This window comes from Mus caroli, unplaced genomic scaffold, assembly GCF_978045245.1.
Source record: "Mus caroli unplaced genomic scaffold, Mus_caroli_1 scaffold_8, whole genome shotgun sequence".
NCBI classification, from domain to species: Eukaryota; Metazoa; Chordata; class Mammalia; order Rodentia; family Muridae; genus Mus; species Mus caroli.
The window spans coordinates 19320202-19344578 of NW_028227263.1; the positions used below are offsets into that span (position 1 = coordinate 19320202).

The window sequence follows — 24377 nt, forward strand, 5'->3', positions numbered from 1 at the left end:
AGGAGAAGAATCTGGGGGGGCAAGCAAGAAAAAGGAAGGAGCCCAGATCAACAGGCAGGTGGATAAGCTGAAGAAGTCCCCCCACAAGTGAGAGGCCCCTAAGAAGAAACACATCACCCCCTGGCCCCCAGGAAGGGAGCACAATGGAGGCCGCCCACTCCAAGTCCACAGAGGAATGTTTGTCCTATTTCGGGGTGAGCGAGACCACAGGCCTTACCCCAGACCAAGTTAAGCGGCATCTGGAAAAATATGGCCCCAATGGTAAGTATCCCTCCGAGGAGAAGCTGGTTTGGCTGCCCTCCTACCCCTGTCAGTGGGAGCTGCTTCTTCCAGGGTATATAAGGTGGAGCAGGACTGGAGGAGAAGGAGGATACTAAAGAAAAGTTTTAAAATCTGGAGTTTGGGGAGGTTTCATAGGGTGACCTTGAACCTCATGGGACACCCTTCTGATACCCTGATTCTCTTATGTTAGCCACAGAGTTTGGGGTGTGGGGGGCATGAGGCATGGGCCCCCACTGAATTTGTTCTTTTCTTCTTTTTCCCTGGGTAGAGCTCCCGGCTGAGGAAGGTAAGTTACCCTGGCCCTCCTATGCCCCTCATTACCCACTCTCTGCCTTCTCCTTACTGAGACCCATAGCCTTTACCCAAAAGGCAGAGACCTTTCCTCAAAGCTTAAGTGTCAAGACTCCAGACACTTTCCCTGAGTCCTCCCCACCCTGGAACAGCTGTCACAGCCTTTTGGGCTGTTTCATCTCTTTCTCTCATGCCAAGCTGGGCTGCTTATCAACCTAGAGGACCAGGGCACTCTAGACTCTGGACCCTGGCCCATCCCCATCCATGGACACTCATCCCTTAACCCTGGGACTCTTCTTCTTGCCCCCCCCCCTCCTCCCCAGGCAAGTCTCTGTGGGAGTTGGTGGTAGAGCAGTTCGAAGACCTGCTTGTGCGGATTCTTCTCCTGGCTGCCTGCATTTCCTTTGTAAGTGTTGTCGGAGTATGGTGTGGGCCTTGGGATCAGCCTGTGGCTCTTACTATCCTGGATGCCCTCATCCAAGCCCTGACCACCCTGTTTTCCAGGCGGGAGCTGGGGGTGGGGTGCTGGGGTGCTTCCTCCCCTGCGGAGAGGTTTTATTTTAAACCCTGAGAGTGTTCTCAGCCAAAACACTGAAGCTAAGCCACCCTCCCAGCTTCAAGGGCTTCAAGAGCTCAGGTTACCCCCCCCCCAAAGCATAGGCTCCCTGCTTCAGTGAGGGCTGCAATGTCTACTGTGGGGCCACTGTCACTCCCAGCCTGTCCTGGTTGGTCCCCTACTCTGCGTCACCAATCCTGCCCTGCCCTCTCCAACCTGTGGTACTGATTGACTAAGAGAAAGATTTGGTACAAGGGCGACTGACTGCCAGGGTACCCTGCAGACCTTACCAACCCTTCCACCCCTCACCCCTCAGCTGTCTCCAGGTTGGACCACATGCCACTTCCTTTAGGCCTGGAGCTTGGTTGCCGACTTCTTTTTATCCAGCCTAATTCATCCTTACCTCGGTCTCCAGGTCCCTCAGAGCCTTAGGCTACCCCATCCCCTTGTTACATCTCCAGTGTTCATAGCCCCTGCTGCTGGCTGCTTGTCACCCTCCATCCCTGCAGTCCATCTTGCGTTTTTAGAATTTCTTTAGCATCTTAGTTGGAAAATAAGACCTAGGAGAGAAAACCATAAAAACAAAACAAAACAAAAGCCAAACAAACAAAACCAACACTGTGGAGGCTGCATGTGCTCCTGCGCCTAAGCTGGCAGAGCCTCCCCTCTCGCCTCGGATTTGCTCCTTGGCCTTTGCTTGTGACTGCTGCCTGGCAGTGGTAACAGCTGGGGTAGGGTGGGTGCAGGAGGCCTGTAACCCTACCTCCCTCCTGTTCTCTCATGAAATTGGAGCTTCCATGCTTTGGTGGTAAGGGAGGGAGGGCTGGGGGTGGGCTGGGCCCTTCCAGGATCACAGGGATTTTCCTACTGGGCTTGGGTCCCTGTGGGATGGATGTGGATGTAAGGGTGGTTGACCCTGGGTGTCCCCAGAGGTTTGCTTACAAGCCAACAGTTTGGTCAGGGAAACCTGAAAGCCTTCCCAGGTAATCCCCAAGTGTATGTGTGTGCTGCACTGCCAGTTTGCACAACAGCCCAAGGATGGCTGGGTCTGTGTGCTGGGGGCTCTGTGGCAAAGGGAGGAGCCTCCGGTAAATGTGGGGCTTCAGCCTCCCACAGGCCCCTTAGCTTCCGTCCTCTCTCAGGTGCTGGCCTGGTTTGAGGAAGGCGAAGAAACCGTCACTGCCTTTGTGGAACCTTTTGTCATTCTCTTGATCCTCATTGCCAACGCCATTGTGGGGGTTTGGCAGGTTAGTTTTGACCACTCCTCCGACCTCATGTCTCAACACTGAGCAAGGGGCCACGTTTCCTTCCAGTCTCCAACACCATTCCCCCAGCCTTGCCCTCTCCTCTGGTCCTCTCGGCAGGGAGTGTTGGCAAAAGCCGAAAGACTCATTTGCTTACTGTGTGACCACATCCCTAAGCCCAGTTCCTCACCTGTAAAAGAGGGCTAGTGAGCTAAGTGTAGTGGCAAAGCCCTTCAGCGCCCCAGAGGCAGAGGCAGGAGTCTCTCTAGTTCTAAGCTAGTGAGGACTAAGCAGGGTGGCACACACTTATAACCCCACTACAAAGAGAAAGAAAAGGAGAAGGGGCAAAGTCAGATGTAGTGCCACATACCCTTAGTCCTACAATTGCAGGGGCAGAGGCTGGAAGAGCTCTGTGAATTTGAGGCCCACATGGTCTACATAGAGAGTTCTAGGTCAGGCGGGGCTACATAAAGAGCCCCTGATTTAAGAGAGAGAGAGAGAGAGAGAGAGAGAGAGAGAGAGAGAGAGAGAGAGAGAGAGAGAGAAAGAGAAAGAAAGAAAAAGAAAAAGAAAAAGAAAAAGAAAAAGAAAAAGAAAAAGAAAAAGAAAAAGAAAAAGAAAAAGAAAAAGAAAAAGAAAAAGAAAAAAACCAGGACTCATAGCTGTGCCCCTCCGGCTTGATGCAATTGAAGAGGAATTGGAAGTGCATGGCACACAGTAGGCATTCAGTAAATTACTAGTTGGCTTCTGTTTCCACTCATATCACTACTTTGTTTTCTGTTTTGTTTTTGTTTCTTTGTTTTGCTTTTTTTAAAATCCCTTTCTTCTCGGCCCAAACCCCTCTTACTTGTTTTTAGCCACCGCCACATTTTCTACAACAAACGCAGCCCTGCTGTATGTGGGGTTCTGTCCGCCCCTCCTGTCAGCTGGACCCACATAAGCCAGTCTTTTCTCCACTAGCCCTATCTCTGCTAGGATCCCTGTTCTTCCTCCTCCACCTCTGTATCCCTCACCTTTCCTACATATACCCTGTTCTAGGACCTTCTCTCTGACTTTGTTCTTGTCTGCCCTCCTCCTCAGGAACGGAATGCAGAGAACGCTATCGAGGCGCTGAAAGAATATGAACCCGAGATGGGAAAGGTCTATCGGGCTGACCGAAAGTCAGTGCAAAGGATCAAGGCCCGGGACATCGTCCCTGGGGACATCGTGGAGGTGGCTGGTAAGTGCTGGTCTGGATGGTTCAGAAGGGCAGACCTGGGTCAGGGGACCTGCCAGCCCTGACACTGCTATCTATGAGGATGGTGGCTTTGCTTCTCCATCCCAGACTCCTCAGGGGTCACTCCAGGACATGCAGGCCACAGCACCCTCCCCACTAGAGTCTCAGTAGGAACAGCTAGTCCTGTCCCCAGGCAGCAGACAGACCCCCGTCCCCCCTCCCCTCAACCAACACTTGCAAGCAACAGGTGGAAGCCAGTCCCAGCCAATGTCCCCATCTCCACCCCTTCCCGGGCCTGGCTCCCCTCTCCTTCCACCCACCAGTGGTCAGCTTTCAGTCTTGACCCCTCAGTGTCCTTGAGGCCTCTCAAAGGGGAAGGAATGAGAGTTGAAGGGAGTGGGGGTGGGGGTGGATGACTACCCCAACCACCATGTAAGGTGGTTCTAGTTCTCTCCCAGCTAGGAGCACGGGACCTATGAGGAGGGCGCTCAAGAAGGGCCCTGCCCCCTCAGGGACACTTAATGCCGCTCAGGGAGGGGTGCGGCTGGGTAGCTAAGATTACTAGGATTCTGCCCCCTTCAGCGCTTTTTATATTTGCCCTGAGTAGGACTTGCCACCTCTCTCAGTCCCTAGCCTGGTGAATGTGTATCTCTAAGCTTCTGACCCTCATACTGTGTCACCTTCTATGCTATATCACCACCAGGAGAAGCATAGGGTGGGAAGTTGGTGGGCTGAAGACCCCTCGGCTCCATGACAGGGCAGTCCTGCTATGGTGACAGTTTGGGGTCAGTGCCATGAATGTCTATAAATACCATCTGGGCTTCAGTGACAAGTGTGTCGGTCTGACTCCATTGCCGACCTCTTCCCTCCTCCTGCTTCCTCTGACACTGGAGGAGGGACCTTAGAAACCAAGAGAAAGGAAAGCAAGTGAACTTTGCCCCAATTCCACCCATGGGACCAAGGTGGCTTTAGGCAGAGACCTGAGGAGGGGTGTGTGTGTCCCCCAGAAGGTCTCTCTAGTCTGGCAGAGTGTCCTCGCCAGCACCTCCCAAGGTGGGGCTTTCACAGTCTGGCTTCCCACTCCCCGTCTGTGAAGCCCTGCATTGCAGTCGGGAACGCTCCCTCACAAGTCCCTCTGTGCACTCTGCAGCTTCAGGCTCCACGGTCACTCTCGCTTGGCCTGGATTTTCTCAGCCTCGCTCTCTGATCTTCCAAGTCACCCTCTTTCCTCTGAGTTACGTCACTATGTTTCCTTCTTTACCTTCCTCTGGCTTCTCTTTCTGGGTTTCAGCTGGCTTGTCCCTAATGGTCCTTTCCATTACTGAGGATGCTCTTAGTGAGCACACACTACCCACCAGGAATTCTGTGGGCTTCCTTCACAGGCTCACAGCCAGTGGGAAGAGACACATTCAATGGCGGACAATGGAATAGTATCATCTGGGGTCGGGGTAGAGCAAGATGGGAAATCTTGTGCTGAAGGCCTGTGAAAGGCAGGCCTGGGTACTGTAGGACCTGAAGGATGGATGATAGGAAGGAGATAGATGGTGAGGAATGTAAACTCTGCTCCCAGCTGAACTCACCCCTCTCTCTGCAGTTGGGGACAAAGTCCCTGCAGACATCCGCATCCTCTCCATCAAATCCACCACCCTCCGGGTCGACCAGTCCATCCTGACAGGTAGGTGGACTCAGGTGGGAGGGCATATGAGGAAGGAGCTAGGTAGACAGAGAACAGGTCTTGGGTAGGTGAAAGAGGACATCCTGCAGGAGGACCTCTTTCTGGTTCTAAGGTAGCGTTATCAGTGTGGCATGGCCTTCATTCTGTCACAGGAGCATGGGAGAGGATGTTTGACTATATTCTATAATCTTTGCCACCCTACACCTTCTATACGGACATAGGAACTCAACCTTGATGCAAATTGTCTTATCTTCTCCAATGTTCCAAAAAGCCCTCATATGAGAGATTCTGGGGATAGGGTGTGGACTTTGGATACACTTTAAACTCTGGGAAGGAAACAGTGCAAACTGAGCCCACAGGAGGAGGATCTGAGCTCTTGTCCTTGGTGGGGTGGCCACACTGGTAGTGAGGACTTCTGTCTTCCAGGAATGTGCTATGCAGTAGACAGACGCTCCACACCCACCGGCTTATTTGGTTCCCACCAGGACATGGGGAGCAAACGGAAGTCAAGCTACCAAAGTCACACAGCACACTAGGCTTGCTCAGTGTCTTTTAACTCTAAAGGCAATGGACCTTCTACCTGTCCCAAGCACCATCCTCCAGAGGCAAGACCTCTACCGGAGTGCTTGCTTGCTGATTGGAAGGGGTCAGGATGTTAAGAAGATGCACATGACAACAGCTGAGACTCTTTGGCCCTTTCTCCACAGGAGAGTCTGTATCTGTCATCAAGCACACAGACCCTGTCCCTGACCCCCGAGCTGTCAACCAGGACAAGAAGAACATGCTCTTCTCAGTAAGCAGTCATACTCAGCCAGAGGGCCTGGGTGTCGGAGGGAGGCATGGCAGAGGAAGAAGAGAAGAGGCCTGACCCTACCCCTTACCTTCCCAGGGTACCAACATCGCAGCCGGCAAGGCCGTAGGCATCGTGGCCACCACTGGTGTGAGTACTGAGATTGGAAAGATCCGAGACCAGATGGCTGCCACTGAGCAGGACAAGACCCCACTGCAGCAGAAGCTTGACGAGTTTGGGGAGCAGCTGTCCAAGGTCATCTCTCTCATCTGTGTGGCTGTCTGGCTTATCAACATTGGCCACTTCAACGATCCTGTCCATGGGGGCTCCTGGTTCCGGGGCGCCATTTACTACTTCAAGATTGCTGTGGCCTTGGCTGTGGCGGCCATCCCAGAAGGTAAGGCAGTCATTTCTTGCTCATCTGCTATCTCACAACAAAGAGTAATTCCAGATAAAATAACTATGATGGGTCCCCTGGAAAAGGAACTGATAGCTCTGGTGACTGTTAGGTAGCAGCCACAGTAGGCCTTGCTCCCCCTGCTTTGTTCACTCAGGATATCTCTGTCCCCACAGGGCTTCCTGCTGTCATCACCACCTGCTTGGCTTTGGGTACCCGCCGGATGGCAAAGAAGAACGCCATCGTGAGGAGTCTGCCCTCTGTGGAGACCCTGGGCTGTACCTCTGTCATCTGTTCTGACAAAACAGGGACCCTCACCACCAACCAGATGTCAGTTTGCAAGGTCAGAAGAAGCAGAGGCTACATTGAAGCCTGCCTGGGGGTGGAATGTGCTCTCTCAAGGTGGGCTTCTTAGCATGGCCTGGGGGATGCCAGAGGGTAAATTAAGTGCCACCAGGGGAAGAAACATGTTAGTTTGTCTTCTGTTCTTTTCATAAAACTCTAAAACCAACTTGAGTTGAAGGGCTATTTGGCTTACACATCCCAGTCACAGACCGTCATCGAGAGAAGTCAGGGCAGAGACTCAGGCAGGAGCAGAGGCAGGAACCATGGAAGAATGCTGTCCACTGGCTTGCTTTCTGTTGCTGTGATAAATCAATACTAGAAGTGGCTTTGGAAGGGGAGGGTTTGTTTCTTATAGCTTATGGTCTGTCATTGAGGGAAGTCGAGGCAGGAACTCAAGCTAAGAGCTCAAGGCAGAGACTGTAGAAGAACAGGGAGCACTGCTTGCTGGCTTGTTCAGCCTGCTTCCTTAATAACCCCAGGACCACCTGCCTGGGGTGACCCTGCCCACAGTAGTCTGAGCCCTTCCACATCAGTCATTAATGTCCCTATAGGCCAATCTGATGGAGGCAACCCCTCAGTTGAGTATCCTCTTCCTGGGTGACTCTGATTTGTGTCAGGTTGACAAACACAAACAAACAAACAACAAACAAACAAAAAAAAACCCAAAAAACCTAAACACTACAGCCTGGTCCCTGGGCCATATTGCCTCTCTGACTTTCACATCAGACCATCCAGGGGCAGTCTCTTTAACCTCACTTTTCAGGAAAGTAAACTGAGGGTTAGGATGATTTAGGGGTCCACCAAAAGATAGAAAGTTTGTAAATAGCAGAGCTGGTCACAGTAGTGCATGCCTACAATCCCTGGGCAGGAGGCAAAGGCAGGAGCACTGTGCATGTGGCCTGCCCTGCAAACATATTTAAAGGCCAGCTAGAGCTTGCCTCTTGTGTCTGGAGTCCCAAGGACTTGGGATAGTGGGGGCACGGGTCACTTACTTTGACGAGTTTGAGGTCAGCCTGGCAACAGTGAGACTTTGTCTCATAGTGTGGGGTGTGCAGAACTGGGTTCCAAACCCAAGTATGTGTGGGTCTAACTTCTTTAACTTCTGTTTGTGCAGCCAGCACATCCTGTCCCCCACCCCACCCCTCCCTCCACTGCACGACAGGGCCAGCAAGCCTGATCATGTTAGTTCTCAACAGCGTTTCTTTAGAAAATTTAAAAACCTTTATTTATTTTTTTGTTCACCTGTTTTGTTTGTTTGCTTGTTTGTTTTTGTTTTTCTAGACAGGGTTTCTCTGGGTAGCCCTGACTGCCCTGTCACTCTGTAAACCAGGTTAACCTTGAATTCAGAGATCTGCCTGCCACTGCCTCCCAAGTGATGGGATTAAAGATGTGCACCACCACCGCCCAGCACTAATTTATTTATTTATTTTAGAGAGAGCGTGTGTGCATAGTGTGTGCATTAATTATATCCTTTCACCATGTAGGAAGGAAATGCTACATGTCAGGGAAAAAAAGGAGAGAGATTTGACTTTTTTTTCCCTGCTATCCAAGAATATCTACCACCCCCCTTTTCCCTGTCTTCCTATGATGAGGTCTTATGCAGCCCAGGATGAGACTGGCATTGAACTCCTAATTCTTCTGCCTCCATCTCTCAAGAACTGGGATTTCAGGCCTCTACTACCATGTTGGGCTTCAAGGTGTTATCCACTGATGCCGTCCTCCCCTGCCCTAAAGAGAGTTCTGTGGAATAATGTGCCTTTGATGTAAAAATGGCTTTTCTGTAGGGCTGGGGCTTTAGTTCAGTGGCAGAGAGCTAGTCTAGTGTACACAAGACCCTCTGTTCTAGCCCCAGTACTACAGAAATGAATGAATGAGTGAATGAATGAATGAATGCCTGGTGTAAGTAACCAGGCCTGATACAGGAGGATTTCCAGGAGTTTCAGGCCAGTCTTGTGAGTTCCAGGAGAGACCCTGTTTCCAAAAGTAAATGAACAAAAAAAAAAAAAAAAAAAAAAGGAAATAAATGAAATGTTGAAATGTTTAAAAGGTGAAGAACAAAGTGTTTCTAGTGGGGTGGAGGTGAAGTGGACAGCGTGGGCAGATTGAGTGGCCAGCCTGAATATCATGTTCTCCACCTCTCTCTTAACACACAGCCTTCACAGACTTGTAGGACGTGGCTCCTGTCCTATAAAAATGAGTTACAGCACAGTGTCATAGCAAAAGAACCCACACTTTTAGCTCTTCCTGCAGGAAGCCCCGCTGGTGACTAGAGACATAAATAAGCCGCTGCTCACGGGTGCACTTGGCCCCAGTCCCACCACACCTGTTAAGCACATCTGTGGGCTGACCTGAGGAGGGCCCAGGGTAGCCCTCAGTAACCGTGGTGGTATTGTTTCATTTTGTTGAGACAATGTTTCTCTGTGTATCCCTGAATGTCTTCAACCTAGCTCTGTAAACAAGCTGGCCTAGAACTCAGAGATCCGCCTACCTTTGCCTCCCAAGAGCTGGGATTAAAGGCGTGCACCCCTACCACCTAGCTCAGTAACCTGTTTTTTTTTTGTTGTTGTTGTTTTTTTTTTTTTTTTTTTTTTTTTTTTTTTTTTTTTTTTTTTGAGACAGTGTTTCTCTGTGTAGCTCTGGCTGTCCTGGAACTCAATTTGTAGACCAGGCTGGCCTGAACCCAGAAATCTACCTGCCTCTGCCTCCAAATGCTGGGATTAAAGCCCAGCTAGTAACCGTTGTTTTTAAGGCCACTGATGAAGAACACGAAGAATTATTGCAAAACAAGGAATGGCAGGGAACAGTACAGAGAGGGTCAAGGAGAAGGGAATTGGGGGAAAATGCTTGGAAATTTGCTTAGTCTGGATTTAGGGGTGTCTACGCTCAGGGATGTGGAATATCGGTGTGTGGTCCTTCTCCCCTGCAGATGTTCATCATTGACAAGGTGGATGGGGATGTTTGCTCACTGAACGAGTTCTCCATCACTGGCTCTACTTATGCTCCTGAGGGAGAGGTGTAAGTCATGCAGGAATCTCCTTAGTGCTGTGTGCATCCCTCCCCACCCCCACCATCTCTCGGGGGACGATCTCCTGTTCGTTCCCCCTTCCTTCTTCTCTCCCTACTTTCCTTGATCTCTCCCACCCAATCCTCCATCTCTCCTTCCCGACACCTGTCTGCTTCTCCCTGCTCTCTGCATCTCATCATGCTCTGTTTTCCATCGTTTCTCTCCTGCCTTCCTCCCTACCTTGATGCCAGCTTGAAGAATGATAAGCCAGTCCGAGCAGGGCAGTATGATGGGCTAGTGGAGCTCGCTACCATCTGTGCCCTCTGCAATGACTCCTCCTTGGACTTTAATGAGGTAATCTTCTACCTCTCCCTCCACCCACCTGAAGCCTTGCCCCTTCCATTTCTGCAGCTCAGAGTCCATGTTTCCTTCCTGGGCAATCCCGTGGAAAGCGTTCTTAGGAAGCAAACATAAATGCAAGAAGGGGTGGTTGGCTTCTTCTTGTTCCATCCAGACGAAGATGTGTTGGTTGAGGACAGGGGACAGGGAATCTAGGCACGCACTTCCTCTTCCTCCTCTGTCCATTTCAGACCAAAGGTGTCTATGAGAAGGTGGGCGAAGCAACAGAGACTGCTCTCACCACCTTGGTGGAGAAGATGAACGTATTCAACACAGAAGTGAGAAGCCTCTCTAAAGTGGAGCGGGCCAACGCCTGCAATTCGGTGAGTCGGGACGCCCTCCATAGGCCTAGCCCCAAGATCTAGGCTAACTCAGACAGACAAAGCCTTGTGCTGTGCTGGAACCCCAATGGTCTTACCCATTGCTTTTCTAATCCAGGCTGAGCTCTGGTGAAATCCCCTTTCCCCACAGTCATACAGCTAGTGCTGTCTGGCTACAATACCCTGGGAGGTCACTTCCTCTTGTTGTGACCCAAGGTTGGACAGAAGCCACAGCACCTTGGTCTCTGTCCGCTCTCAGGTCTTGGTGTGGGTTCTGGGCTGTGCAGCTGTCAATCCCAGAGGGTGGTGAGGTCCACTCCAGGGGACAGGTACAGTGCTGGCACTCACTGGGCTCTTGCTATGACCACTTGCTGGTCTCTTGAGTAGAATGCTACCCACATCTCTCTTTCTTGACATCCTCCTGCCTCAGCCTTCAAGAGCATTAACAGTATGTACATCCATGGGTGGCTTTCCTCTATCTCTCTGTTTTGTCTTTGGTCCTAGGAAGTGGAATCCAGAAACTTACATGTGCTAGGCGAATTTTTTTTTTCTTTTTTCAAGACAAGGGTTTCTCTGTATAGCTCTGGTTGCCCTGAAACTCACTCTGTAGACCAGGCTGGCCTTGAGCTCGGAGATTCAGCTGCCTTCCTCTCCTGAGTGCTGGGATTAAAGGGATCCATCACCACTGCCTTGTCTTTTTAAATTTTATTTAGTGTTCTGCTTCCGTGTAATGTCTGTGTGAATGTATCAAATCCCCTGGAACTGGAATCACAAACAGTTGTGAGCTGCCATAAGGGTGCTGGGGTTTGAACCTGGGTCCTTTGGAAGAGCAGCCGGTGCTCTTAACCACTGAACCATATCTCCAGCCTTATTTTTTTCCTTTACAAAAACATTTTTTTTTATTAATTAAAAATTTTCCTTTCTTGTATATGTGAGATATACGTGGCTGCTTTGTTTATTGTTCTGTATTGTGTGCAATGGGGGTGTATGATATGTAGCTGGGAGCTCATGTGCTATGGTGTGTATGTGGAGGTCAGAGACCTTTTGGGAATTGTTTTTTGTTTTTCACGGTGGTTCTGGACTCCAACTCAGGCTTGCATGGTCATCAGGTTGTGTCACCAACACTTTTTCCACTAAGCCATCTCTGTTTTAATATCACAAAAAAAAAGAAAGTTTTTTTGTTTTTCAGTGTTAAGGATTAAGTTTGAGGCTTCATGACTGATAGGCAAATGTTTTCACTGGCTCTTGTTATTTCTATTTGATTCTGTGGAGGGTTTGTATATATATCTATGCACGTATCTATCTATCTAAGAGTCTGTCTATCTATCTATCTATCTATCTATCTATCTATCTATCTATCTATCTGTGATACTGGGACTGAGCCCCCAAGCCTCTTACATACTAGGTTGGCACTTTACCACTGAGCTAGAGCCTTAGTCCCATCTGCAGTATAGTTGGTAAATAAAGGCTGCCATTATTTCCTTTCCTTTTGTTTTGAGATAAAGCCATGCTGCACAGGCCATATTGGTCTTGCTCTTACAGCACTCCTCCAGCTTTAGTTACAGGCGTATGTCATGCTCGGCCACGCTTGGCCTTGGCTCTCTCTTATTTATCACCGTGTGCTCAGTACTAGGCCTACACTGTCTTAACAATGCATGTGTTGTTTAAATTCAAATTAAATAGAGGTGTTTAGGAAGCAGAGGCAGGAGAATTACAGTGAGTCCAATGCCAACCTGGAGACCCTGTTTCAAGAGTCTTGGTCTCACTGGCCACATATCCCACTGGCACCACATCTGACGGGGCAGATTGTACGTTTCTTTGGTCACTGAATGCTCTGTTGGGCAGCAGCGTGCAAGGCCACCCTGTTTCTAATGTGCTTTAAACTGGACACTTGAGCTTTGGGTGTGGCTTAGCGGTCGTGCACTTGCCTGGCATGTGTGAGCCATGAGTTCTAGCCTCAGCACTACAAATAGGAAGAAGAGCCCACTGTCCAAAAGGCCCCAGTCCTGGACTTCTATGCTTGTCCTGTCTGTAACAGACTTTGCTTTAGGCCCAGCCTCAGTGTAGATTTTACTCCGTCATAGATTCTTTGGGGCTGTTTTAAAGGGACCTGGTCTCTGCCTCCCAGGTGATCCGCCAACTCATGAAGAAGGAATTCACCCTGGAATTTTCCCGAGACAGGAAGTCTATGTCTGTCTACTGTTCACCAGCTAAGTCTTCACGGGCTGCTGTAGGCAACAAAATGTTTGTCAAGGTCAGGAACCTTTTCTCTCTTACGCTGGGGCCCTTTCCTATGGCTGCCTTCTGAACCCTGGAAGGCAGGCAAGGATCTCGGAATTCTGTTCTGGTTTTCTAGGGTGCCCCCGAGGGGGTCATCGACCGCTGTAACTATGTGCGTGTTGGCACGACCCGGGTGCCATTGACAGGCCCCGTGAAGGAGAAGATCATGTCTGTGATCAAGGAGTGGGGCACTGGTCGGGACACACTGCGGTGCCTGGCGCTGGCCACCCGCGATACACCCCCCAAACGGGAGGAGATGGTTCTGGATGATTCAGCCAAGTTCATGGAGTATGAGGTGAGCCAGGAAAGGTCTCTTCTTGTCCTGGGACTTGTGTTGAGACAGTTTTCCCCAGTGGCTCCCTCTTGCCTGCTGCCATGATTCTCATTCCCTAGTACAGTGTGTCAAATGAACGGCTGTGTCCTGTGGATCCCCAAATCACAAGGCATGAAGGTGTGACAGTTTCATCAAACACCTAACCCAGTCAGACTCAGTATCTCGGCCCTCAGTAGACTGAGATAGGCCAGCCTCACAAGCAAGACTCCGTTTCAGAAACGAAAACAAAAGCCAAGAAAAGAAGACAGAGTCGTTTAGTCCAGTGCTGCCCAGTGTGGTGCTGGGGCTGGAACCCGGGGCAGGCAGGTGTGCCCCGTCCCAGCCGCACCTGCAGCCACAGTCTGCATTAACCATGCTCTGTGGGAATCACTGTCACCCAGCGCAGTGTCTGAGGCAACTGTTGCACTTCTTGCTGTGGACTCTGAATAACCCCCAAAGCTCACTGCCTGCATTTATAGAAGGAGATTATGGCCTGCCAGGTAACAGGGTGTGCTCAGAGTGACAGGCCAACAAGGACTCTGCTAGGAGACACAAGCCACTGTGTTAATGTGTAGCTTTTCTTTTTCTATTTTTTCTTTGTTTTGGTTTTTGTTGTGGTTGTTCTTCAGACAGGGTTTTGTAATGTAGCCAGGGCTGGCCCTGATCGTGAATTCATGATGCAGCTAGGGCTGGCCCTGGTCAGGAATTCATGAACTCCTCTTGACCTCCTGGGTGCTGGAACCACAGGTGTACCCACCACACCTAGATCCAGCTCTCCTTTTTTAAATCAGACAGTCAGTCTGTATTCTTTTTTTTTTTTTGAGCTAGGGTTTCTCTGTGTAACAGCTCTGGCTGTCCAGAAACTTGCTTTGTAGACCAGGCTGGCCCCGGATTCACAGAGATCTATCTGCCTATGCCTCCCAAGTGCTGGGATCAGAGGTGTGTGCCATCACTTTCTGACTCGGCAGGCTTTTGCAGCAGGCCTTGGCACTGCCAGTCTATGCAGGCATTATAAGGATTGCAGGAATTATGTTTCCTGGCCCTCTGCTTCCAAGGTCCTACTGATGTCCAACACCAGGTACCAAGGCAGCAGGCCCCAGCGTCACCAACAGTACTGCCCATCTTCCTCTGAACTTCCTCCTGTCTGTCCCAAATTCCTCCCTGACCGACATGTCACCATCCGCATCTTTCCAGATGGACCTGACGTTTGTTGGTGTTGTGGGCATGTTGGATCCACCCCGCAAAGAGGTCACAGGCTCTATCCAGCTGTGTCGTGATGCTGGGATCCGAGTGATCATGATCACTGGGGACAACAAGGGTACAGCCATTGCCATCTGCCGACGAATTGGCATCTTTTCGGAGAATGAGGAAGTGACAGACCGTGCCTACACTGGCCGTGAGTTTGACGATCTGCCCCTGGCCGAGCAGCGGGAGGCCTGCAGACGCGCCTGCTGCTTCGCTCGTGTGGAGCCCTCACACAAGTCCAAGATTGTGGAGTACCTGCAGTCCTACGATGAGATCACAGCCATGGTGAGAAGTTGCAGAGGGCTGCCCGGGTCAAGGCTCTGAGTGTCCCCATGCATGCTGGGTGTGTGTGTGTGTGTGTGGGGGGGGGAGACTCTGTTTCTGCATGGAGTCTGAGGAGGGGAAATAGAAGGCATCTGGAACCTGGAGTTTCTCACTCTCTCCTTCCGTCTTCAGACAGGGGATGGTGTCAATGATGCCCCTGCTCTGAAGAAGGCCGAGATTGGCATTGCCATGGGATCTGGTACTGCTGTGGCTAAGACGGCCTCTGAGATGGTACTGGCCGATGATAACTTCTCCACCATTGTGGCTGCCGTGGAGGAAGGCCGAGCCATCTACAACAACATGAAGCAGTTCATCCGCTACCTCATTTCCTCCAATGTGGGCGAGGTGGTCTGGTGAGCAGCCAGGGCAGGCATCCAGAAGAAAGAAACAACAACCCAGGGCTGAGGGGGTTGATCACGGGGCTGGAAACAAACTAATGTGTGACTTTCTTCCTCTGGCAGTATCTTCTTGACAGCAGCCTTGGGGCTGCCTGAGGCTCTGATCCCTGTGCAGCTGCTCTGGGTGAACTTGGTGACCGATGGGCTCCCGGCTACTGCCCTGGGATTCAACCCACCTGACCTGGACATCATGGACCGCCCCCCCAGGAGTCCCAAGGAGCCTCTTATCAGTGGCTGGCTCTTTTTCCGCTACATGGCAATTGGGGGTAAGCAAGAAGGGACTCAACAACCTTTCCCAGCCTTTGGGACCAACCTTGTCCCTGATATCAGCTTTTCTCAATTCAAGCTGCCCAAAGCCAGCTGTCTCCAGCTGTGTGAGGCCTTCCTGATACTTAACTCCTCAGCCCTGATCCCAGCTCCTCTCTTCTCCCCACCACAGGCTATGTGGGTGCAGCCACTGTAGGAGCAGCTGCCTGGTGGTTTTTGTATGCAGAGGACGGGCCTCATGTCAGCTACCATCAGCTGGTAGGGAGGAGGCTGGGGAGGTGGGCCCTGAGAGGGTGTGCTGAAGGCTTCTGTAGAGCTCAGGCTTCTGTCTCTTCCTTTGTAGACTCATTTCATGCAGTGCACTGAGCACAACCCTGAATTCGATGGCCTGGACTGTGAGGTTTTTGAGGCCCCGGAGCCCATGACTATGGCCTTGTCTGTGTTGGTGACCATCGAGATGTGCAATGCTCTCAACAGGTAGGCCTTGTCCACTTGGGTGGGCCCTGTGCCTTCATGTTCTCCCCACCTCTCTTCTCCCTCCACTCTGCCTTACTGTAAACATCTTTCTCTGTATCCCTGTCTCTCCATCTGCCTGGCCTTTGGTTCTAGCCTGTCTGAGAACCAGTCCCTACTGCGGATGCCACCCTGGGTGAACATCTGGCTGCTCGGTTCCATCTGCCTGTCCATGTCCCTCCACTTCCTCATCCTCTATGTCGACCCCCTGCCGGTGAGCTGTCGCTTCTCTGCCCTGGGGGAGCCCATGCAGAGCATGTGTCCACAGGGTGCTCGCAGGGCACGGTACTTTAGGCCACCCTGGCCCCCTTTCCTTCTGAGGAAGCACTTGTCATTCCTGATGCCTGCTGTCCTCTTCCCAGATGATCTTCAAGCTCCGGGCCCTGGACTTTACCCAGTGGCTCATGGTCCTCAAGATCTCACTGCCAGTCATCGGGCTGGATGAGCTTCTCAAGTTCATTGCTCGGAACTATCTGGAGGGTAAGGGACATCCCTTTTTCCTTGTACCCAGTCCCGAGCAGAGCCCCGCCCTCTGCGCTGCGAACACGCGCCATAAGCCATCTATCCCCCTCTTCCTTTGTAGGTAGGTAGGTAAGTTCTTTTTAGCCCTGGTGGGACCAGTGTCCCCCAGGGAGGGCAACTCAAGCCCTGTCCCCACTCCAGCTATGACTGGTGGGATTTTCTCCCAGCCTGCTCAGCCCCCTGGCTCCGAGGGCCTCTCCTTCCCTCTTGATAACGGCCTCTCTCTGTCCTCTCTGGCCATAGGATAACCACCCCCCTCCTCCATGTCTTTGAACCGTGTCACAGGTATTTCCCTACCCGCCCTGCCCCAGCTGCTGTACCCTGCCGCTCGCCCACCACCAGCCCATGCGCACCCCTGCGGTCACTTGCGCGCTCGCAGCTCTCCCTGGAGCCACTGCTGCTGTTGCCACTGCCCGCTTCCACATGAGGGCCATGCCGTTATTGTGGGCACTGGCAGCTGTGAGGCTGTGTCCTGGCCGTCCAGTCTGCTGGGCTGGGATGCGCTGCGCTGCGTCGCGCTGGCTGTCTCTGCTGCTGGGGCTGTGGTGGTGGCTGGGGGCGGGTTGGGGTCTGGCACACCACAGGTGAGTAGGGAAAGGGGCCCTTAGGCCCTTCCAGGTGAGTGTGTAGAGATGCGCAAGGAGATGCAGTTCTCCCTCCTGTGCCCGCCTGCTCCATCCCCTGCCTTTCTTCTTCCAGATCCAGAAGACGAAAGAAGGAAGTAACCAGCCCTTGTGCCCTGTGTTCCCCACCCCAATAGCAAAGCATCTTCAGCCAAAGCTGAGGCACAGACCCTTCTCCTCCTCAATTCTGTTTATAAATAAAGTCCTTCCCCCCTCGTCCCCTTCAGCAACCCGCTCTACCCCCCACTCCCCCACACACACACCCCGAACCTTGTAAATCCCCTTCCCGAACTCACGGGGCTTGCAGGGACAAGGCAACTGACTAGCTGATTGCTTATTTATTGAAAATAAATGACAGAAAAGTCTGGCCTTGCTTCCTTATATCTCGGGGCCTGTTTCAGGTGCCTACGGACAAATACCTTAGTGTCGTACAGTCCAGAAAGCAGTTGTATGTCCCAGGGCCTCTGTGTGAGGAGCCCACTGAATCCACCAGCTTCTAGCCACAAGCTGGGCGTGCCAGAGACTGGGACTGGCTACTGGCCTGAGGTGACAGGGTGGGAGAGCTGGATCCATGAGGGAGCATGGTAGCCCGAAAGCCACCGGGCTCAGCCTGCACTTTGGTTCTGGAAGGAGGCTGGGACTCTTTTCCAGGTATCATCCCTGAGGGCAGGCCCAGCCACCCTGGGTGGGAGTAGTGGCCCTAGGGACACCACCATCCAGGTTTGCAGCTGATGGACTCCAGTTCTGAGACCTGCAGTCCATGCCTCACAGTTCTTGTAGAGAAAGGGGCAGCTTCCCCAGCAGGGAAGCCTCTCGTCTGGCCCCTCAAGAGTCTTTAATGTCCCTGATGTCCCTGAGGGGCGCCTCATCCAGGATGCTACGCACTTGCTCCAGAGTCTCTGCTTGGCGGATCCGCTCCAGGCGTACCTGTGTGGTTGGGTGGGAGATATGCAAAGCCCCGTGGAGGAAACAGTCCCTGCCTGACCAGCCAGCCCCGAGTCAGCTCCACAGAATCAATCTGTGTTTACATGGGGTCAAGGAAAGGAATGAGTCCCAGGGGCTCAGCTTGAAGTCTGGGTGTGGTGGGCCATCGCTGTGGCTGACAGCATGAATCTGACATACAGCGGGGCATGCAAGAGAGCATCCATATTTATGAGGTCTAGCTCAGGGGGGAAAGACCATGCTAGACTTAGAAAAAGGACCTATCCTAATTAGGGACTGTCCTGGTAAGACCCAGGACAAGTCACTCAGAGCCATACCAGCCAGGTAGGAAAGGCCAGGTCATACCTGTAGGGCCTGGGACAGCCGTACAAAGTCCCTCTGCACCTGTTCACTGGTCTCCAGCTCAGCCTGCAGCCGGAGTGTCTTGGCTCTCTGTTCTGAGAGGAGATCCGTGAGCTGGGCCTGCAAGGACAAGATGTGGAGCTGGGGCCTGACTCATCTTGGGGCTAGATGGGTGGCCACAGCCATGGGGTGACCCATGTTGGTGTCCCTTCAATACCACCAGACTCTGGCCTCCTCTGGCTGGAGCCAGGTGGCTGCTGCGGGGCTTCCTGCCGCCTGGTCTGAGGGAGACATGAAGGGTGTGAGGAGAGCCATCACCACATAGCTGTACTACTCAAGCCAGGCCACTGGCACCACTCACCTTGCGCTGCTCCTGCTGGACCCGCTCCGTCTCTATTCTCAGGCTGCACAGCGAGGCTGGGAAGTCAAGGCGCAAGGAGACTGGAGGTCAGGCCCACATGGTCCCAGCCCCACTGTGGTAACCCTCCACAAGGCGCTGATCCTACTCACCCTCCAGCACATCTGTAGGAGTAAGAAAGAAGAGATCAGGACTGGATCTCCAGTGCACCTCTTCCTGATGCCCATATACCTGATCCAGGAGGCCCTGTGGCAGCTTGATTGTCTTCCCTTACCTGTCTCTTCTCGCTGCACCCTCAGCTGTCCCTCCAGACTGGCCTTGGCTGCTGTCTCCTCGTCCAGTGCCTCCCGCAGCTTCACAATTTCAATGCGCAGGCGCTCAGCCTCATGCTCCTGTGCCTGCTGCCTGGCCCGCGCCTGTTGCCTGGTATGCCGCACCAGCAGATGTAGCTCCTGCAAGAGACACAGGGGCCTGCTGGTTGCAGGGCAGAAGAGGAGAGCAGGGACCACTGGCCAGGTGGAGAGGGTGGGAAGGAGCCGGGCAGTGGTGGCGTACACCTTTAATCCCAGCACTCGGGAGGCAGAGGCAGGCAGATTTCTGAGTTTGAGGCCAGCCTGGTCTACAAAGTGAGTTCCAGGACAGCCAGGGCTATACAGAGAAACCCTGTCTTGGAAAAAAAAAAAAAAAAAAAAAAAAAAAAAAAGAAAGAGTGTGGGAAGGGGGAGGAAGAGGGAGTTAAAACAGCCAGGAAACCAAATGCCACAGTCAGAGAGGGCAGTAAACTGTGGATCTACAGGAGGACGAAGGAATGGGAGACTATAACTACCACATGATATAGAAGACTTTCAAGAGGGCTGGAGAGATGGCTCAGTGGTTAAGAGCACTGACTGCTCTTCCAAAGGTCCTGAGTTCAAGTCCCAGCAACCACATGGTGGCTCACAACCATCTGTGATGGGATCTGACGCCCTCTTCTGGTGTGTCTGAAGACAGCTACAGTGTACTTACATATAATAAATAAATAAATCTTTAAAGAGAGAAAGTATTATTAAAAAAAAAAAAGAAGAAGATGACTTTCAAGAACAGTGTAGAAAGTTTCAGAATACTTATAAGCCCCCAAAGAACTGAAGTTAAACTCCATTATGCATGGAACGAAAACTCCAGTAAGAAGGATAGGGAGGACCTGGGATGTGGCTCCCTTGTTAAGGGTGCTTCCTCACAGGCATGAAGCCCCAGGGTTGACCTATGGCACTATGTGAAAACTGAGGACAGAGCCAGGTGGTGGTGCACACTTTTAGTCCCAGCACTCAGGACACATGGCAGGTGGATCTCTGATTTCAAGGCAAGTCTGGTGTACAGATTACGTTCCAGGACAGCCAGGGCTACACAGAGAAACTGCCTTTAAAACAAGCAAGCAAGCAAACAAACAAAAAACCCACACCAAACCAACCAACCAATCAAACAAACACCTGAGGAGAGGTGGTAGCTCTCCTAAGGTGGAAGTGGGACAATCAGATGTTAAGGCATCCTGGGCATACAGGGTATTCCAAGCTGCCTGGACTATAGGAGGGCATCTCAACAAACCAAACCAACCAACCAAACAAGAACAGGAAAGTGAGAAACTGAAGATACGGGGTCATACTAGCGTGGATGTCAGCGATAACTCTCAGGGTAGAAGAGGAACTAGTTGACTTACTAGTTTATGAACAAATTATTTATACATTAAAACAACAAGAGCTAGCCGGGTGGTGGTGGCGGCGGCGGCGCATGCCTTTAATCCTAGCACTTGGGAGGCAGAGGCAGGCAGATTTCTGAGTTTGAGGCCAGCCTGGTCTACAGAGTGAGTTTCAGGACAGCCAGGGCTACACAGAGAAACCCTGTCTCGAAAACCAAAAACCAAAAACAAACAAACAAAAACCAGAGCCTATCATGGAGGCCAGGTACAAAGACTCCGAGGAACTCAATCTTCAGGACCCAATGTCGCTGAGAAACAGCAAACAGCTGTGTGGCCAGCAGGCCTTACCTGCGATTCTACACTCAGGAGGCCAGCCTGTTGCAGAGATAGATCCTGTCTCAAAAAAAGTCAGGGGTGGGCTGGAGAGACGGCTCAGTGGTTGAGAGCACTGACTGCTCTTCCGAAGGTCCTGAGTTCAAATCCCAGCAACCACATGGTGGCTCACAATGAGATCTGATGCCCTCTTTCTGGGGTGTCTGAAGACAGCTACAATGTACTTACATATAATAAATAAATAAATAAATCTTTAAAAAAAAGCCAAGGGTTCAAAGTATGGTCCAAGTGTACAGTGATTGTTCAGCACTTGTGGTACGGTGGCTAACCCCAGCAGTGGGGACAGTAAGGGGTGCAGTAAAAATGGCAAACATAACCACTGTCCCCTTCACTTTGGCCAGCACTTTCTAATTCCTTTTCTTCATGCCAGTCCTGGGAAGACAGCATGGTTCTATTCATCAGATGAAGAAAGTGAGTCTCAGATACAGATAATCCAAGCGAGCAGGGTCTGTCCTCAGGTCCCCTTGGAGAGGGGACAGCCACAGGTGGCTGACACTGGGCTTTTGGTGTGATTTACCTGTATGGAGCTTGGCAGGGCTTCGTCCTGGTCCTCCTGCTGCTCTGAGCCCTGGAGGGCGGAGGATGGCAGCTGCTCAGCCCGGAGCCCTTGATTTTCTTCATTCAGTCTTTTAACCTCTTGGCTCAGGCACTTGTGAGAAGTGGCCAGTTCTGCCTAGGGACAGTTCAAAGCACAAGGCAATTAGACAGATGGGTGTCTGTAGTCCCAGAGGCTAACCCCCAAGTCCCATGGCTAGCTAGACTGACATCTAGAAAGCCCTGGCCTCCCGACCTGCTGAAAAAAAGAAAAAAAAATTTTTTGAGTTGGGTTTTTGTTTTTTTTTTTTTTTTGGTGTAGCCCTGGCTATCCTGGAACTCACTATGTAGACTAGGCTAGCCTCAAACCCAGAGATCTTCCTGTCTCTGCCTCCTGAATGCTGGGATTAAGGCTGTATACCCTCACCGACTGGTTCAAGAAGAAACTTTTTTCTTTCCCTCTCAGTTTCTAAGCTCTTCAGATTCTGTCTGTGTGTCTGTGGGCACACTGGCAGCCTCAGCCCACTGTGGGTATTTCATTAAATGGCATATTTTTTAAAGGCTTGTTTCATGTTCATGAGTATCTGCCTATATATGTGTTGTGTGTGTATCTAAACACCACATGTGAGCCTAGTGCTCATGGAGGCAAGAAGGGGATGTCAGATCTCTTGAAACTGTAGTTATAGCTGCCACATGGGTGCTGAGAACTAAACTTGGGTCCTGTGAAAAGAGCAGCCAGCGCTTTTAGGTGCTAGGCCATCTCTCTAGCTGCACTCCCCACCCCCACACCTTCCCATTCCCACCCCCATCCCCTGATTTGAGACAGAGTCTCACTGTGTGTCATGGTTGGCCTGAACTGGTGATCCTTTGATCTCAGCTTTCTGAGAGTTGTGACAGGTAAGTCTGTGCTACCTCTGGCAGCAACACATTTTTTTTTTTTTTTTTCCCGAGACAGGGTTTCTCTGTTTCTCTCGAAACACGCTTTTTTAAGTGCTAAAATAATTGCCAGCTTTAAAACTAGGAGGCAATAGGACACGTTTCCAGATCTGACTTCTCGTCTGACCACATGGCCCTCACACGCTTCGGAGTGGGGTTGCTCAGTGTCGCTTTTCTTTCGGCTCTTCTGACTCTGCAGCCTAGGCTCCATTAGCTCAGCTCATAGACAGTAGGGAGCACACTTCAAGGTTGTGGGGTTAGTTCAAGATTACACAGCTCTGACCAGTCAGGCTACCCCCAAAATCTTCACTCACCTAGTGAGAGCAGCTGGATGGGGGCGGGGGGCAGAGGGGGACAGCAGGAGGGGGGACAGCAGGACTGATGTCCTGTTTTTCCATGCCCTCTGGGGCCCCGGGTGGTCCTGACCCTCTTACCCCAAGCCCACTCACCATCTGCAGCTGCACACGTTCTTGGGCCTGGCTCACAGTTCCTTGCAGAGTTCGGAGCAGCTGCTCTGAGTTCTGGACCTGGGCCAGGAGCACCTGCATCTGAGGAGGAAAGAGTGGGAAAGGAGAGGGATGCAGCAGCAGGAGGCCAGGGGATGATGTGGAGCTGGCACGGAGGTTGAACTCACCTGCTTGGCACAGTCCTCATTGCTCCGTCTCAGTCCCTCCTGCAGCTCATCCCGCTCCCGGCTGACGCTTTCCAGCTCCTTCTGCAGCTGCCGCCCCTGCCAGACCCAGACCTCACTCACTTTTCAGCTCTGCTGGCAGGGATGGTACCTTCCCTTCCCTTCCCTTCCCTCCCCTCCCCTCCCCTCCCCTCCCCTCCCCCACCCATCCATCCCTCAGGAGGTCCCACTGCTCCTCCCACGTGGGAGGACGGAGAGAGACATTTCACTTCTCTCATCTCTGCTGCTATCTGTGGAGGTTTTGACATTTACTGTGTATTGTAATGCGAAGTGTGGGCCCCCCAAGACCTGGAGTCTGCACTAAACCCTAAGTGACCCTGCCCCTAAATTATTTCTGATTGGTGAATAAAGACACCAAAGCTAGTTCCAGGACAGCCAGGGCTACACAGAGAAACCCTGTCTCGAAAAACAAACAAACAAAAAAAGACACCAAAGCCAATAGTTCACTCGCTCAGCAGAAGAGACATAGGTGAGGGTTAGGTTTCCCAGGTTTGGGGTCCGAGAAGAACCATGGGAGGAAGCAGTGCAAGAGGAAGAAGGAGAAACAGCCATGGTAAGGCGAGCCATAAAAACTGGGCTCTGAGGGCTGGCCAGTCGGAGTTAAGCACAGCCCAGATGAGACATAGTAAGCAGTAAGTAATGACTCCAGGCTTATCGATAGGAAAGTAGATTCTGACAACAGAGGTAGGTAAGCACCCAGCTCTCGTGCTGTTAGAGGCTTATTGTAAATAAAAAAAAGCTGTGTGTGTCTTTTATCTGGGAACTAAAGGGTCAAAGGCCGGGTAGAAAGCCCCGGGGCTGAGATGAAATAATTTCTACAGCAGTCATCTTCTGGGCTAGTTGCAATGTACTCCTCCCCACCCCTCTGCTGGGGACTGAATTCAGGGTCTTGCACAGGCTAGGCAAGTCCTCTACTGCTGAGCCACACTCTGACCCTTTTCAGTTTTGTTCTTGACACTTCCCACCATAACATCACCTTCTACACCCCCCCCCCCCCCGTGCACGTGCCCTTCCAAAGTTCCCTTGCTGGGAGGGGACCTCCCCCCACCCCACCCCACTGGTCTCTTCACTGTAGCTTTCTATAGTGCAAGCCCACATATATCCAGGGAGACAGAAATGTCCACAGAACCTAGCCCAGTCTACTCACCTCTTCCTGCAGTTGCTCCCACTGGCTATCTGGAACAAGCTGGTACCCAGGAGGGGGCAGGAAGATACCCTCAGGGACCAGAGTGCCAGTAGACACCAGAGAAGCAGTCTCTTCCTGCTCAGGGCTGAGGCCTTGGGGGCCTCGTAGGGAGGCACTGCCGACGGCCCCACCGAGGGAGAAGGAAGAGATGGAGGCACTGTCATCGCAGTTGTGGGCAAAGGCCTCAGCGGCTGGGCCAGCGTCTCCACTCGGCTCCTCCAAGGGTTCCAGTGGGGGTGAGGGGTTCCTCGACAGAGGGAGCAACTCTGAGGAGCCATGCAGGGAGGCAGGCTGCCTTGGTCGTCTCTAGGGAGGATTG

At 51.9% G+C, this 24377-nt stretch overlaps 2 protein-coding genes across 2 annotated transcripts in view; one reads left to right on the forward strand and one right to left on the reverse strand.

Moving 5' to 3' along the window:
* Positions 1-17408, forward strand: Atp2a1 (ATPase sarcoplasmic/endoplasmic reticulum Ca2+ transporting 1). Its single transcript, XM_021168931.3, has 22 exons — positions 1-261; positions 551-568; positions 897-979; positions 2272-2376; positions 3454-3592; positions 5184-5264; positions 5972-6057; positions 6154-6451; positions 6628-6794; positions 9723-9811; positions 10052-10154; positions 10391-10522; positions 12648-12773; positions 12876-13094; positions 14307-14642; positions 14814-15034; positions 15143-15345; positions 15519-15604; positions 15690-15823; positions 15956-16073; positions 16222-16339; positions 17081-17408. Exons 1-22 carry the CDS (start codon positions 144-146, stop codon positions 17104-17106), a joined length of 3006 nt encoding a protein of 1001 aa, XP_021024590.1. The 5' UTR covers positions 1-143; the 3' UTR covers positions 17107-17408.
* Positions 17324-24377, reverse strand: part of Rabep2 (rabaptin, RAB GTPase binding effector protein 2) — a 16773-nt gene continuing 9719 nt past the window's right edge. Inside the window, exons 5-13 of the mRNA XM_021168934.2 lie at positions 24020-24364; positions 22816-22911; positions 22631-22729; positions 21229-21384; positions 18921-19098; positions 18799-18810; positions 18650-18705; positions 18292-18408; positions 17324-17931 (exon numbers count right to left, since the gene is read on the reverse strand). Coding sequence (XP_021024593.1) covers positions 17830-17931; positions 18292-18408; positions 18650-18705; positions 18799-18810; positions 18921-19098; positions 21229-21384; positions 22631-22729; positions 22816-22911; positions 24020-24364 — 1161 coding nt within the window. The 3' untranslated portion in view covers positions 17324-17829. The remainder of the gene's footprint in view (positions 17932-18291; positions 18409-18649; positions 18706-18798; positions 18811-18920; positions 19099-21228; positions 21385-22630; positions 22730-22815; positions 22912-24019; positions 24365-24377) is intronic.